The sequence below is a fragment of the Perca fluviatilis genome, chromosome 15, assembly GCF_010015445.1.
Source record: "Perca fluviatilis chromosome 15, GENO_Pfluv_1.0, whole genome shotgun sequence".
Classification (NCBI taxonomy): Eukaryota; Metazoa; Chordata; class Actinopteri; order Perciformes; family Percidae; genus Perca; species Perca fluviatilis.
In genome coordinates this window covers 3,090,288-3,106,753 of record NC_053126.1, presented here as the reverse complement: position 1 = coordinate 3,106,753, position 16,466 = coordinate 3,090,288, and the positions used below count along the sequence as shown (strand labels likewise).

The following is a 16,466-nucleotide window of genomic DNA, read 5'->3' as shown; positions in this document are numbered from 1 at the left end:
TGCCAACAATGTTCACAACACCATTATCTTAAATTATTAACTTAAGCGAGAGTCAAAAGCACCAAGAAAAGTGTTCAAAGTGTTGAAATCGTCAAAATAAAGCATTAAATTAATTAAAGAACAGATTTCATTTCAGAGGTTTACTAACTGAGCAGCTTTGTATGAGAGCATTTTAAATAACAGAAAATGTTCTGTATATTTACTTTACACACAGAATTTCTGTTTTTAATTGCATAACAAAGTCCGGGTGATGAGCTGCCAGAACTTTTTCTGTTATTTTACGGATTTATTTCTTGGTAGGCCTAAAGGGTACCTACCATTTTTTTCAACCTGGACCCTATTTTTCCCATGTTTTTGTGTCTAAGTGACTGATGGGAACAACAATCTTTGACATTGGTCCAGTATTTATTTTAATTTATAACCTTTATTTAACCAGGTAGGCCGTGGAGAACAGGTTCTCATTTAACGGTGACCTGACCAAGAAAAGCATAAGCGTGCAGGACAACATACAGTTACACATTCAATACAATACAGCAATACAGAATACAAAAGGCTACATAAGGTGCAGATTAAGTGAGCATTACAAAGCTGGTGCAAAGTGAGGTGTAAGTAAGACGATGGATATGTGAAAGTGATATGATAACAATATAATATACATGAACAGACAGTCTATAACACTGCTGAGATGTAGTGAAGAGCCAAACTAAACTAAACAAGAACAGTTAGAGTAAATGATGATCTAGTTAGTGGTGTTGAATCAGTTATAATGCAATATATATGAATAGACAGTATATGTAAATGCTGAAATGCAGTGATGAGTCAATATACAGTTAGTGCAAATTGTGGTCTGGTTAGTGATATACAGTAGGTCAGTAATAACACAGTGAACATGAATAGACAGTCTATAGTATTAAGAGAGATCGCTGCAGTCGGCAGCAGAGAAACAAGCTGCAGTGTGAGTTAGTAGGACAACTGTCCAGCTTGGATTTACCTTCACTAAAGTGCTGGTTTTGCCGCTGACAGACTCAGATTAATATTCTAAGAGTCTGACAACATTATGGACTAAAGTTATCTGATTACTTTATTTGACTATTTTAATTTTATAGTGTAAATATTGTTCTTTTACTCCACTAAAGTTATCTGATTCATTTACGTAGGAAATTCAGATTATTTATAAAACAGATCTATAAATCAACAACTAAATGATGACCTATTATTATAGATTAAACTACAATTAGCTCGCTGATCACAGGAAGTGTTTCACGATGACAACAAGTGTTTTCAATGATCGCAGACGCCACATCACTGAGGGGTTTTTCTATCCACTTCCTGTTGTCCTCTAGCAACCCAGGCCACTTCTCATCCATCTACCAGATAACAACGTTGCACTTTGCTCCATTTGTGTGCGCGACAGCTTCTAAAGTCTAAAGAGTTGCATAATAATAAGGAAAAGGAAATTCCGCAGACTTTATCGATACAACAGAAGGAGGGATTGAGATGAAACTAGTTCGCATTACCTGGGCGGAGGTTCCCAGAAAGCCTCCCATGTGACGAAGCATGCACCAACACGCCCGTATATGGACAGGCCCGTGCGTAAAGGAAAGGGCGGGCTACGTTCTGTGCGTAAAAACACAGAAACCAGAAAGTGCTTGTGTAAGGGTTCCTTACTGGGAGCTATAGCAACGCTTGTGGTGACAACATGAGAGGAAAGAAAGCGCGTTTGTCCTCCTCGATCTCCCCCCTCTCTTTCTCTCTATCTCCTGTTTTATTGATATCTTTATATATATATATCTATATATATATATAGATATATCTATATCTATATATATAGATATATATATATATATATATATATATATATATATATATATATAGATAGATAGATAGATAGATAGATAGATAGATAGAGGAAAAATATAATATATATACATTCTCAATGTCTTTAGTTTTCTATAGCCTATTATTTGCATTATTCAGAATGCATTATTGTACTGCACAGCCTATATTTTGTATATGTCTACCCTTATTTCACCGTGGGTCGGAGAGAAACGCATGTTCGATTCCTCTGGATGTCTGGCACATATTCTGAGAGAATTGACACTAAAGTTGATTTGACTTTTCTATCTTAAATTGACAAAACAAACACTCGAGTCCATTTCCGTTTCATTTTAAGACACTTTACTTAAATACACATCACAAATAAAAAATAAAAAAGACAGAAGTGTAAACATTGGACATCATGAGTTTATCCGGATCAACCGGACAAAACAACAAATAATTTACATAACGAATAGTAAATGCAGCTTTGCATGACAGTGTCATGCAAAAAAAACGTACAAAGAAATACAATAATCATTCCCATGTTCCACCATTTAGTAAACCCGACTCGTGTGTCTGTGTGTCTGTGTGTGTGTGTGTGTGTGTGTGTGTGTGTGTGTGTGTGTGTGTGTGTGTGTTGTGTGTGTGTGTGTGTGTGTGTGTGTGTGTGTGTGTGTTCTTGCTCAGTGTCTGCTCGGTTCGGATGCTGCCCTGGTGTCAAGGGGAGTTGAAAGGTCCTTTTGAGCGTCCAGCATCCGGAAAGTACCATTTCAATCTAGTCTTTTTTCACCCTAAAATGTAGCCTAAAGAGTTGTCCCCACACCGCCCTCGGGCCTGTGTAGACAGTATCCCAGACATGCAGAACATGACTCCAGTGTTATTACTAGTGTATAGTCTGTATAGTCTCTCTGTGTTGTGTTTAAAATGCCTCCAACTTGCTCGTGAGCATGAGCTGACAGCCGCTGCTTACATGCGTCAGGACTTTCTGTTTGAGCTGCGCGACCTGGTCCCGGAGCACCGACGCCGTGCTGGAGAGGCCCGCGTTGTCGTTCTTCAGCCCCTTCACTTTGTCCTCCAGCCGGGCGATGCGCTCCAGCTTGCGCCGCCGGCACTTGGTGGCCGCGAGCCGGTTGCGCAGCCGCTTGCGCTCCGCCTTGATGCGCTCCTGGGTCTCCAGGTCGATGGGGGACATCGGCGGCGAGCCGTCGCTGCTCAGCAGGTCCGGCACGATCTGGGGCTCCTCTTTCAGGGCGACGAGCCGCTGCGGGTGGAGCCCGGAGCCGCCGAGGGAGTGCTGGTAGGGGTGCGAGGAGCTCTGCTGGTGCTGGGGTTGCTGTTGGTGCTGGTGCGGCGGCAGGTAGCTGATGGTGGCGGTGGGGTAGCTGGATGCGGAAGAGAGGCTCGTGTTCGGGCAGTAGGCGTTCAGTGTTGTGTAGATGGGGGGCTCCGGCTGCAGGGACGAGCCGAAGACGCTAGAGGCCGCCGCCGCCGCCGAACACGTAACTCCCCCGGCTCCGATGGACACGTTCGGAGGCGCCATCTGGTTCATCTTGTGCAGCTCGTCCAGGGCTTTCACGAACCCCTCCGCGAAGCCTTCCTGCTCGTCCGTGATGCCCCGGTTGTAGAAGTATTGGCCCGGGGTGGGAGTGGTGATCACGCCGTTGCTGTTCTGGATGATGAGCCTCTCCAGCTCGGGGGACGCGAGCTTCAGGGAGCCCTGCGCGTCCTGGTGGTGGTGGTGGTGGTGATGCCCGCCCCCGGCCCCCTGGTACGGCTCTATCTCGGCTCTCAGCTGGGATTTCAGGCTGCGATAGGGCTCCGTCAAGTTCAAATTCATGTTCTGCTTCAGCAGTTTGTAGTCGTGCATCGCTGCATCCGAGTGGCCGTACGCCGACAGAAAGGAGTCGTCATGATAAAAAGGCTGTTCCATCTTTGTAGACATTAAAGTCGTGTAGGGAAACCTGCTGCTGACAGAAACAGTCTCTCTCTCTCTGTCTCTCTGTGTGTCTCTCTCTCAGAGAATCAACAAATGTCAGTGTCAGCAGAGAGCATGCATCAAAGCGTACCCAAAATCAAGAAAAAAGAATTACAAATCTCTCCCCAAAAGAGAGTGCAAGTCCAAAAGGTCCAACAACAACCTTCTGCAGCTCAGTGTCCGCAGTTAAAAGTCGTCTCCCAGTGTGGTTGCTGTCTTGTCTTCCCAACCCTGTGTGAAGGGGGAAAAGTTCTAACTCTTGGATTCCCTGGAAGCCGCCGGTCTCGGTGCTCGCTCTCGTTGAGGTGTGTTCAGACGGGTCAACACCGTGCCTTTTTATAACGGCAATGCACACGCGCTCGCTGCCAGGGCATTGCAGCGATGTGATTGGCCAGGCAGCTCGCCCGGCCACGCCCAGCGGGCGCGACGTCATGTGACGCTGATGCCGGGAAGAGGCGACTGTAAACAAGCCTGTAGGCACGAGAGCGACGAGGCATCGCAGCGGAGAGCAGCGTCAGAAACACACGAGCGCGCTTCATTTCTGCAGCTTTTTTGCTCTTTTTATAAGTTAAATAAGTGTCTGTTGGATGAGCGAAGAGGTGAGATAACCCTGTTAGAGCTTTTAATTCAGTCAGTCATGTTGTTACATCGCCAGAAATGCCCTTATGTTTAGGCTATTTCTTATGTTTTTCTAATGGAGTGTTGCATCAAATACGGATCACATCATCTGCAACCGGATATCGGCCCCATTAGATGTGAATTAAAGCCGTTATAGGCTAAAAACGCCGGACTTCTGTGCATGTTTATAATGATCCATCCTGTGGAGGAAGTCCTCCGGCCTTATATGGGCACGATGACGTACCGGTTCCTCTCCGGGAGAACCGGGAAGCCACGCCCACCCCGGCCTCATTCCAGCAGCAGTCCAGCTCCTTTATTAACCCCATCCATGTGTGAGAGTTTTAGGGACTTTCTGTGTCAGCAGGGTGGACAAGTGAGCTTAGACATCTCCGACACATCCATCTGTGCATGCTGATCAGGACAGAAAGCAAGCCATGTTGGGAAATAGCCTGTGCAGTCACCTTATTTTTAAAACTTTATTTAATTTATTTAATTTATAAGGACAGCCCACATTAATCCACATCTCTGTTAATGGGCCAGTTGTAGCCAGCTGGCTACTTTTTTTAAACTTTAGTCCTTTTGGTTTGATGTTATGAGACCAGAGCAACAGGAAACGGAGACACTAGGACATAATTTGTACTTATTGCACCGTGGGTCGGAGAGAAATTATTAGTATTATCGATTCTTTTTTATGTCTGGCACATATTGAACAGAGGGTTAGGCAGAATTGACAATAAGGTTGACTTGACAGGTTAAAATTTACAGACAGAAGACAAAAAAAAACACAAAACATGCAGAGCAGCAATAAGCAATGAGACCAAAAAAAAAAAAGTCACAATACATGTTAATAAAATGGGTTAAAGTCCAAGTTTATATTTCTAGGCCACTCAGATCTGACTATATCTAACAACGGCCGATTAAGACACGGGAATGTAATGAATGTAATTAGCAGCATGTTACTCAGTAATTAGATAAAAAATGTTCACAAGTCCGACTTTTCAAAAGCCGTGCCGCCCTTAAGACTTTGTGTGAGGGTGTGGTAGGTGGTGCAGCTTCTTAATTCATTTGGTAGTTTGTCATTCATTTGGGTCATTGACATTAAAGGTGCACTATGAGTTCCTGCATGGTTTCAGCGCGATATCATGAGCATGGGGAGACAGTGAGCACAGTTGATTGAGTAGCGTGAGTCGATGATTGGCTGGAACGTGGCTTGTTGTATTTTTGGTGCACAGCCTGTGCCCCTAGTGCTCGTTTGACGTTTACGACCCCTGTGTTGCCTCCTGAGACCGGGCTTTTTCACGGTGTGTTCAGGAGCCAGGCAGCTAGCGGATCAAGGAGAGACGCCTACCATTTGAGACAAAAATGAAATTGCGCTGAAACCATGCAGGAACTCAAAGAGCCCCTTTTAAAAACACACTTTAGTGACACACACTCGCTGAAGCAGAGAACGGTGTCAGTGATCAGCGACGGAACCAACACATCCTCCCACAGTACTCTGGCGGGTTGGTGCGGTACGGGCGCGGCGCGTGAAGTAACTCCGCTTTGATCGTGAAAAGGAAGCCGAGGCTTGTGCAACACCAGCCAAACCAAGTCAATTACCTCAAGCAGGACGATTCATGTTCACTTATTTAGCCTTTTGATCTAAAAAGCCGGCTTCATCATTTTTATTTTTTTTGGTCTACAGGGAGAATAACTGCTAAAACTGTGATCCCTCAAACCCGTGCACCTGTTTCAGTTGTGGAGAAGGGAACCTTTGTCTCCTGTTTGTAACTCTTCCAACTCTTCCAACGCCCACACAAACAACAGTGCCTCCATCCCATCTCCCTGCACAGACAAAACGAGTCCGGTAGGATGCTTTGCTTCGGCAGGCGCTCTAATCCTCCGGCTGCACCTGAAGGACATTCCTGTTTAACAGTCGTTTAAACCAGGAAAAAAAAAAATTGCGTAACACATATTTGAATTTACAGATGGGAGCTGGAGGCAAAGCCAGAATAGATTACAACTGTACAACTGAATTACAAAATATAGAAACAGGCAGACTCTGGATCAGTTACTTACCCTAACCTTAAGTCTGGTGGAGTTTGGTGATGGTGATTTCGGGGCCGTTTCATGTTCAACTAAAAGGATCTATCTCTGGTCTATCTCTGTAGGGATCCATCCCATAATGTTGTCAGACACTTAGAGTAATAATCTGAGTCTGTCGGCGGCAAAAACAGAACTTTTAGTGGATGGAAATAGAAAGTGCGCAGTGTCCCTTTAACGTTAAGCTTAGATCAGTCACTTAGACACAAGAACCTGGGCCCAGGTTAAAAAATATGGACGTTTTAACTATTTGTATTTGTTATGTACCCCCTGGGGTACCCCTGTTTGGGAATAACGTGGTCTAAACCAGGGGTCTTCAACGTTTTTATTTAAGCCAAGGACCCCTTAACTGAGAGAGATGGAAAGGGGACCCCTACTACAGTATGTATAAAGGCCTTTATACATACTGTAGTAGGGTACTGTACTGTAGTAGTAGTACTACTGTAGTACTGTACCTTTTTAGTGCAGAGAATACTAAGCTATTGAAATAATAATTGTTGGCATGCTTTTATAAATAATGTTTTAATGTTAAACTTACATATGGCACAGTGAATCCTTAGGAAAACTTTTATAATTGCTAATAATATGTTGGATTCATGTCATAAGACCCCCCTGCAGTAACTCTGAGGACCCCCTAGGGGTCCCAGACCCCCTGTTGAAGATCTCTGCTCTAAATAACCCAATTGAACCCAGCTCACTGCCAAATTAAACAAGAATATCATCATATTGGAATGACAGAAGTGCAGCCCCTCCTTTTGATTATTTAACTTTCCCCATTCATATCCATCCAACCTGTGCTGCAGAGAACAGCTGGATCTATCTTTCAACAGCGTTTCCCTTCGGCAGTGAACACTCACAACCACCTTGTAACAACATGCACTTGTTGTAAAAAGCACATGTAGAGATATTTGCTCAGGCACACTCTGTTCAGGCCTAAAGGGGAAAACCTCCTGTTGGGACAGAAGTCACTCAACATCACGTTTAAGATGTCTGTGATGGCCAAAGCTACACATAGCAATGGGAACGTTGCACACAATTTCACCCCGTTCTGTTAAGCATACAATGTCATTTCTGTTGCAGTCGGCCACACCCCAAACAATTCATGCGCACAAATTACACATAACACTGTTTATTTGGTTTATAATCTACGTATATATTTGCTTTTAGCTTTACCTTGTTTAAATGGAGTCCACACATTTTTTTACTTAGGGTTAAATAATCATTGTCTGTTATATACATTTTTAAGTTTTGTACTTTGTTACCATGCTGGTGGGGAGGTCCTTCCTGCTGGAGAAAAGGGGAAGACAAGGATGGATGACTGTTAAATCGAGCCATACCAAGCCTGTGTGCTGGATGTCCCCTTGTGTCTCATTCAGTTGGGTCAGTTTTGTTTAGTTCACGTCCTGTTTTGTTGTTGCTATTTTGGGTACAGTTTTATTTTGTTGACCCTTTTATTCATAGGCCTAGATATTAAGTTCTTGGTTCATTAGGGCCCCGAGCATCGACTGTGCGAGGACCCTTTTGAAACTCTCTGGTGGACAGTAACGCTGTCATTGCCTCAAACATCTCTTTGGCACTTAGTCTACTGCAATGTCTTGTTACATATTAGCAGACATAGGTCTGCAGTCAATATTGGAAGGTAATATTCTGGAATACACACTGTATTTTCTGTGTAGGGCAATACTGTTCTAAAATGCTTTCATCTTCATATATACATATACATGTATAACGCATCATATGAAGTGCATTTTCTATGTCAGCAAGCAATACATGTAAAAGTAGCAATACTGTGGAACATTATTTCAACAAGTACTCCATTACAAGTTAAATTCCTGTGTTGAAAATGTCCCTAAAGGCTCTGGCAGTAAAGCCAGTCGGACTGATCAGCCTCCCCGAGGTCCAAAAAGTTCCTCAGAACACACCGAAGAGACGCCGACTTGAGCGTACGTTCTGCGCGTGCGCGAGACGTACTACGTCTCCATAGCAGCAGGCGGCGCTAATCTGTATCGTCTCCCTATAAAATGAATACCGGCAGCTGATTGGACGAACGCGTCACGTGGGTCTGGATTCTCCCGAATTTCGTTCGGAAATACGATCTCGTATTTTACGTAAAATAGTTCCCTGAAATGTGTTTCTGAAAACATTTTAAGCGAGAAATAGGCCGTGCAGTTGCTGAATCTGTCTTCATTTCAGATCAACAAAGGTCAGTTTAGAAGCTCTTCATCAGTTTTTTTGGCACCTCCTTCTCCTCCTCCTCCTGACGACGGCACAGAACGCACCGAACCGACTCGAGTCACCGACCTCGCCAGACGGCCGATAATCGGGTTGGTGTGTCAGCGCCATAAAGTAAAAGTATGAGTGTTATGAGCAGTATTATGAGCAAAATGTGCCTACAGTATGAAACATAAAAGTATTCATTCAGAAACTGAAGGAATTGTTATATTGTTTTGCTTTTTTGGGTGAATAAAAAAACCCTCTTTTTTTCAGTGAAAACTCCCGTTCTCCTCATGGCCTCACTACTTGGTCCCTGACAGCGTCACAGAACGGAGAATCCATCTGTTGACCGTCTTGCAATGACTCAAAAGTTGCCCTGAAAAACCTTTTTAAAATCCCCCACTTTTTAAATATATATAATTCCCTCATGTCAGGTAATTCTCTGGTATTCAGAGCGACTATTTTAATTCTATGCCTTTTTGTCAGTATCCATGGGAATATGAATAAACAGAGGCAAACAACAGTTCCTGGCAGTGTTATGCCTCCACTTTGCCACCTCCCTTATAAATTCTGTTCTCTGTGCAGCTGCCTGTTTCTGCTGCTGCTCCGCTTTACGTTTTTATTCAGCGTTGCGGTGAGAGGTTGACCACAGTGCCAGGGACATTTCTGGCAAAGCAACAACAGTGTAAGGTCCAGAGTGGTGCGTGTTTACGGGAACGCTCATGAGGTGGCACCGTGCCACGCTGCCAAATGTTAGTCAAAAACACCCGTGTTACCCAACCAGTGGGAGAGGCAGATGTGTGAACGTTGAGACCGATGTACGGTGTGTCAAAGATTAATATGCAATATTGTTTTTTTGCCCTGAACAATCTCCGATAATCACACGATCAATTTTAAACAGCCTTGCTGTGTGTTTTGAGGGCCGGATTCAGCTCTAAAAAAACCCGACGTGGTGATTAGTTAAACACTTTGGTTATCAGGTTTCTGCTTTTGCCCCAAAAAAATGTCTCTGGTGTCTTAGTCACATCTGGATTAGTCACATCTCTGTTTAGTCTGTTTAGATTTAGAGTTCTTCTGGGTACTCAAGTATATACATTCCTTCCTCTGAGTTCTGCTTTTTTAGTTTTTGTTTTCTACAGAAGCCAAAAACTGCACTAGGCTTTTGTGTTGATGTTTTTTATGCATATTTTCTGGGCAAAACTCTCAAAGAGTTCCAGGGAAGGACGAGCTATTTGGCAACCGACTCGGGTTTTAACAGTCGGGATCAAGTGGACCGGTGCCAAAACCAACTGAGCGTTACCTGCTCTCGTTCCTGGGTGAGTTTGGGAAAGGCAAGGCCTGAGGGTGGAAGGAAGCTGTGTGTGTGTGTGTGTGTGTGTGTGTGTGTGTGTGTGTGTGTGTGTGTGTGTGTGTGTGTGTGTGTGTGTGTGTGTGTGTGTGTGTGTGTGTGAGAGCACGTACTATGACTTTGGGTGGAGTATTTATGAGTGTGAATATTTGCATGAAGGGAGGAGATAAGAAAGATTCTGTGGAATTTGTTTTTATCTTATCGTCACCCTCCGTTTGTGTGCTGGACAATATATGTTGTCGTCATTAAAGAGACCTTTTTTTCTGACCCCCATCATAAACGATGTAGAATGAACTTTTGGCATTTTGTGGCTTTATTCCCAAAACGAGCAGAGCTGCAAAGATACTCGACTATTAGACGACCGGTAAACCTGTCACTCCGATAACGTTGAGATGCAGTGTCAGTGTCAGCTGAGAGACAATCTTAAATATACTCCATTTTATATATATATATATATAAAAACATATAGTTAGTCACCAGAATATCTTTAGGTTTTGGGGTGTTTGTCAGCCAATTTGTTGACATTACATTAGGCTTGAGTAAATTATGATGGGAATTTTGTGTAATATCTTTATAGACCAGCTAATATCTATCAAGTAGTCTTTGCCAGACCTTCCTCCACAGCGCTGCGGAGGAAGGTCTGGCTAGTCCACACAGAATGTCTGGATTGGAGAAGAACGTGCTCTGGCATTTTCTTTAAACCAATCACAATCTTCTTGGGGCGGTGCTAAGCGCCGGACGGAGCCACGGTGCCTCTGCAAAATAGCCTCTGGAAGGAACTTGTTTTGGTGGAACATGTGGATGTTCAGAAGTAGTTTTAGTCGTGCAACAGAAAACTCCGATTGGACAGATAGTCTAGCTAGCTGTCTGGATTTACCCTGCAGAGATCTGAGGAGCAGTTAACCATAGTCCTCACAAATCCACCGGAGGTTAGAACGCCAACACAGAGACAGAGGAAGGGGACGCACATCTGGCCCTAAAAAGGACATCCGGAGGAATTTCCGGCAGCAACGGAACAATCCCAGAAGTGGAACGTCAAGGATATAGGAAAAAATATCAATTATTTCTTGGTTACAGTTTTAAAAAGGAAGCAAGATTCAAAATGAGAACAGAGCTGCTAAGATTAATCGATTAGTTGTCAGCTATTACATTAATCGGCAACTATTTTGATAGTCGATGTATCGTTTTGAGTCATCTTTTATGAAAACAAAAGTCAAAATTCTCTGATCCCAGCTTGTTAAATGTGAATATTGTTCTAGTTTCTTCTCTCCTCTGGGACAGTAAACTGAATATCTTTGAGTTGTGGACAAAACAAGACATTTGAGGACGTCACCTTGGGCTTTTTGGGAAACACTGATCCACATTTTGTACCATTTTCTGACATTTTAGAGACCAAATAACTAATCCATTAATCTGGAACATAATCAACAGATTAAAGACAGTGATAATAATTGTTAGTTGTGGCCCTGGACACAACTATGAACTAGTTTGTGAGTGTGAAAGAGATTAAGAAGTCTTTTTTTAGTATTACAAAATCACCAATTCCTAAACACATGAAAATCCCCTTAAATTCTTGCCCCTATAGATTCTGTCTTTTAACAGAGCAGGCTTTCACAATAAGATGCTTATGTTGGGGATTAAACTCCCCTCACCTCCTCCTCTCAGACCGTCCCATTGTGCCTCCTCGCCACCTCTGCACAACTCGGCTTTTGTCCGAGCCTTTGTCGTCTGGGCCGGGGCCAGCGGTGGAATGTAACTAAGTACATTTACTCAAGTACTGTACTTAAGTGCAAATGTCTGGTACTTGTACTTTACTTGAGTCTTTTCTTTTCATGCCACTTCCTACTTCTACTCCGCTACATTTCAGAGAGAAATATTGGACTTTTTACTCCGCTACATTCATCTGTTCCAGCTTTAGTTACTAGTTACTTTAGTTACTCCACTACATTCATCTGGTACAGCTTTAGTTACTAGTTACTTTAGTTACTCCACTACATTCATCTGGTACAGCTTTAGTTACTAGTTACTTTAGTTACTCCACTACATTCATCTGTTACAGCTTTAGTTACTAGTTACTTTAGTTACTCCACTACATTCATCTGTTACAGCTTTAGTTACTAGTTACTTTAGTTACTCCGCTACATTCATCTGTTACAGCTTTAGTTACTAGTTACTTTAGTTACTCCGCTACATTTATCTGGTACAGCTTTAGTTACTAGTTACTTTAGTTACTCCGCTACATTCATCTGTTCCAGCTTTAGTTACTAGTTACTTTAGTTACTCCGCTACATTCATCTGTTACAGCTTTAGTTACTAGTTACTTTAGTTACTCCGCTACATTCATCTGTTACAGCTTTAGTTACTAGTTACTTTAGTTACTCCGCTACTTTCCTCTGTTACAGCTTTAGTTACTAGTTACTTTAGTTACTCCACTACATTCATCTGTTCCAGCTTTAGTTACTAGTTACTTTAGTTACTCCGCTACATTTATCTGTTACAGCTTTAGTTACTAGTTACTTTAGTTACTAGTTACTTTAGTTACTCTGCTACATTCATCTGTTACAGCTTTAGTTACTAGTTACTTTAGTTACTCCACCATATTCATGGTCCAGCTTTAGTTACTAGTTACTTTAGTTACTCCACTACATTCATCTGTTCCAGCTTTAGTTACTAGTTACTTTAGTTACTCCACCATATTCATGTTCCAGCTTTAGTTACTTTAGTTACTCCACTACATTCATCTGTTCCAGCTTTAGTTACTAGTTACTTTAGTTACTCCACCATATTCATGTTCCAGCTTTAGTTACTTTAGTTACTCCGCTACATTCATCTGTTCCAGCTTTAGGTACGAGTTACTTTAGTTACTAGTTACTTTAGTTACTCCGCTACATTCATCTGTTCCAGCTTTAGTTACTAGTTACTTTAGTTACTCCACTACATTTATCTGTTCCAGCTTTAGTTACTAGTTACTTTAGTTACTCCACTACATTCATCTGTTACAGCTTTAGTTACTAGTTACTTTAGTTACTCCGCTACATTCATCTGTTACAGCTTTAGTTACTAGTTAGTTTAGTTACTCCACTACATTCATCTGTTCCAGCTTTAGTTACTAGTTACTTTAGTTACTCCGCTACATTTATCTGTTCCAGCTTTAGTTACTAGTTACTTTAGTTACTCCGCTACATTCATCTGTTACAGCTTTAGTTACTAGTTACTTTAGTTACTCCGCTACATTCATCTGTTACAGCTTTAGTTACTAGTTACTTTAGTTACTCCGCTACATTCATCTGTTACAGCTTTAGTTACTAGTTACTTTAGTTACTCCACCATATTCATGTTCCAGCTTTAGTTACTAGTTACTTTAGTTACTCCACTACATTCATCTGTTCCAGCTTTAGTTACTAGTTACTTTAGTTACTCCGCTACATTCATCTGTTACAGCTTTAGTTACTAGTTACTTTAGTTACTCCACCATATTCATGTTCCAGCTTTAGTTACTAGTTACTTTAGTTACTCCACCATATTCATGTTCCAGCTTTAGTTACTTTAGTTACTCCGCTACATTCATCTGTTCCAGCTTTAGGTACGAGTTACTTTAGTTACTAGTTACTTTAGTTACTCCACTACATTCATCTGTTCCAGCTTTAGTTACTAGTTACTTTAGTTACTCCACTACATTTATCTGTTCCAGCTTTAGTTACTAGTTACTTTAGTTACTCCACTACATTCATCTGTTACAGCTTTAGTTACTAGTTACTTTAGTTACTCCGCTACATTCATCTGTTCCAGCTTTAGTTACTAGTTACTTTAGTTACTCCACTACATTCATCTGTTCCAGCTTTAGTTACTAGTTACTTTAGTTACTAGTTACTTTAGTTACTCCACTACATTCATCTGTTACAGCTTTAGTTACTAGTTACTTTAGTTACTCCACTACATTCATCTGTTCCAGCTTTAGTTACTAGTTACTTTAGTTACTCCGCTACATTCATCTGTTACAGCTTTAGTTACTAGTTACTTTAGTTACTCCACTACATTCATCTGTTCCAGCTTTAGTTACTAGTTACTTTAGTTACTCCGCTACATTCATCTGTTACAGCTTTAGTTACTAGTTACTTTAGTTACTCCACTACATTCATCTGTTCCAGCTTTAGTTACTAGTTACTTTAGTTACTCCGCTACATTCATCTGTTCCAGCTTTAGTTACTAGTTACTTTTTTTTCCATTTCATTTACATAGCACTTTAAAAGCAAACAAGTTTGCACCAAAGTGCTTCACAAAGATGAAAAACATATGTATACAAGCATAAAACAGACAAATGTGTGTGTGTGTGTATATGTATGTGTGTGTATATATATATATACACATACCTCCCAGTTCTTCTTTTCCAGAACCCAACCCGTCCCGCTGCAATTGGTATTATAAAAAACTAGATAAACGAATCAAATAGATTCAATTATGTGACCATTTCACGAAGGTCAGTGTAACGCTTATCAGTTCAATTTTCTAAGCACAAACGGACATTTGGAACAGAGTATTTCAACAGCGTGGTATTATAATTTAAATTTTTGTATTATTTATTAGTACTTGAGTAAAGGATCTGAAGGCCTCTTCCACCGCTGACCGGGGCCAATCAGAGGCCAGAGCCCCGAGCTTGCTCCTCGTTTCAGAGTCTTTCCCCTGACCTTTACAACTCCTCCAAACACCCGCTCAGCAGAAAAGAGTCAGCGTGTGGGCAAGGGCAGGAGAAAGAGAAAGAGACAGGCTCAGTCAAATGAGGTTTGTTTGTAAAGTGGCCTCTTGACAGAGTGGCTGACTCCTTCGTTTGGACATAATGGGGCCTCTCATTCATAGCGTTGCTGTTCTTCTTGGTGACAGTGGTCACTGTATTGCCAGGTCTATTATTAGAGGGATCCATCATCGTTTACATCATCATCATCATCATCATCAGCAGCAGCAGCAGCACCCTCGTCAACCTCACATGATGGCCCAAGATGTTTTTCTCCACTCCACTCTATTAAAAGGGTAACTTTGGTTTTGGTTTTCAACCTGGACCCTATTTTCTGATGTTTTTGGCTACGTTCACACCCCAAGTCTTAATGCTTAATTGTGATTTGTTTTTGTTTTTTTGCTCCGATCTGATTTTTAGTTTGGCTGTTCAAATCACCTTTTAAATATGGCCTAAATCAGATTCCAGTGTGAACTGTTTGCAGTTTCGAACTGACCTGCATGTGCAAAAGACCCCTAACAATGACATCAGACGCAGCACGCTGCTGCACTAAAGCTAGGGAGGTTATGGAGGAAGTCAGCATTTTCACTTTTATTTCAACATGTTTGTGTAATGGCAGCTGTGATATTAATGGGCAGGTGCTGAGGAGGAGAAGAATGAAGAGAAAGAGAGAAAAACTGGTTATTTTGGCTTTTTGCAGGGTTATGGCTGCAAATTCACTCCAGAGATCTGTGTGACCGGACGACCGATTTGCACGTCAGGACGGCTACGGGCCTCCACCAGTTTCCTCTGGCTTCGCCCTGCCCAGACATAGTTCACCATCTTTCGGGTCATATCGCTGGCGCTCACGCTCCACCTCCCCAACGGTGCGGGCGAGCGTGACGTCAAAATTATGTAATATCCTGCCGGCACGCCCCATTTATAGCGCGTGAGCAGAGGTCGCGCACGGCTCTTTATTTTTCAGCCGCGCGCAGCAAAGCGGAAACAGGAGGCCTGTACAAGTTCGCCGACAACGTGATGCCAGGACTCTCAGAGTGACTGCAGGTCTCTCTGGTAAACCTACTGGTTAAGATGAGTTCTTTTATGGTGAATGAAAGGCTCGATCCCACCAAGTAGCTCATCCAATCAAATCGAAGCATTGACATCAACGCTGCTGCCAGTTCTGCTGTTGTTTATCTTTTTCTTCTTCTTCTAGTCCGTAGAAAGAGCAAAGCCTTTCCTCATTCGCGCCACCTCTGTTCAGGAGAAGACTGCAACTAGTGTCGCGACCACCACGCGGCTATAAATAGTCACGGCGATCCCATGACGTCACATTTGCACGCGCCAGCTGGGCTGCGTCTAGTATATAAGACGCTTTAGACTCCTTGGTCCGTGTTTCTGCGTAGCGAGGTTTATTGAGGTAAAAGTCGCATCAAATCCGCCTTGGTTGTTCACACTGTGGCCGCATTGAAAAGAATTCAGACCTGGGTCTGATTCAGGACCACATATGGAAGTGGTCTAAATCAGATTAAAAAAAAATCTGATCTGGGCTAGATTTGAGTGTTCACAATACTGCTGAAGAAGTCTGACCTGGTCACTTGACCCCCCAAAAAAAATCAGATTTGGGCCACTTTTGCCTGCAGTCTGAGCGTACTGATGGGAAAAGCAATCTTTGAAATTGGTCCAGTAATAAGTAGAGATGT

The 16,466-nt window shown here is 42.4% G+C and overlaps 1 protein-coding gene across 1 annotated transcript; it reads right to left on the bottom strand.

Annotated features, from left to right (window-relative positions):
- Positions 1 to 2,161: 2,161 nt before the first annotated feature.
- Positions 2,162 to 4,113, bottom strand: junbb (JunB proto-oncogene, AP-1 transcription factor subunit b). Its single transcript, XM_039825767.1, has one exon. The coding sequence runs from the start codon at positions 3,758 to 3,760 to the stop codon at positions 2,738 to 2,740; it is 1,023 nt and encodes a 340-aa protein (XP_039681701.1). The 5' UTR covers positions 3,761 to 4,113; the 3' UTR covers positions 2,162 to 2,737.
- Between the last annotated feature and the right edge of the window lie 12,353 nt (positions 4,114 to 16,466).

Coding starts and splice junctions, on each gene's coding strand:
- junbb (XM_039825767.1), bottom strand. CDS start 3,760: ATGTCTACAAAGATGGAACAGCCTTTTTATCATGACGACTCCTTTCTG.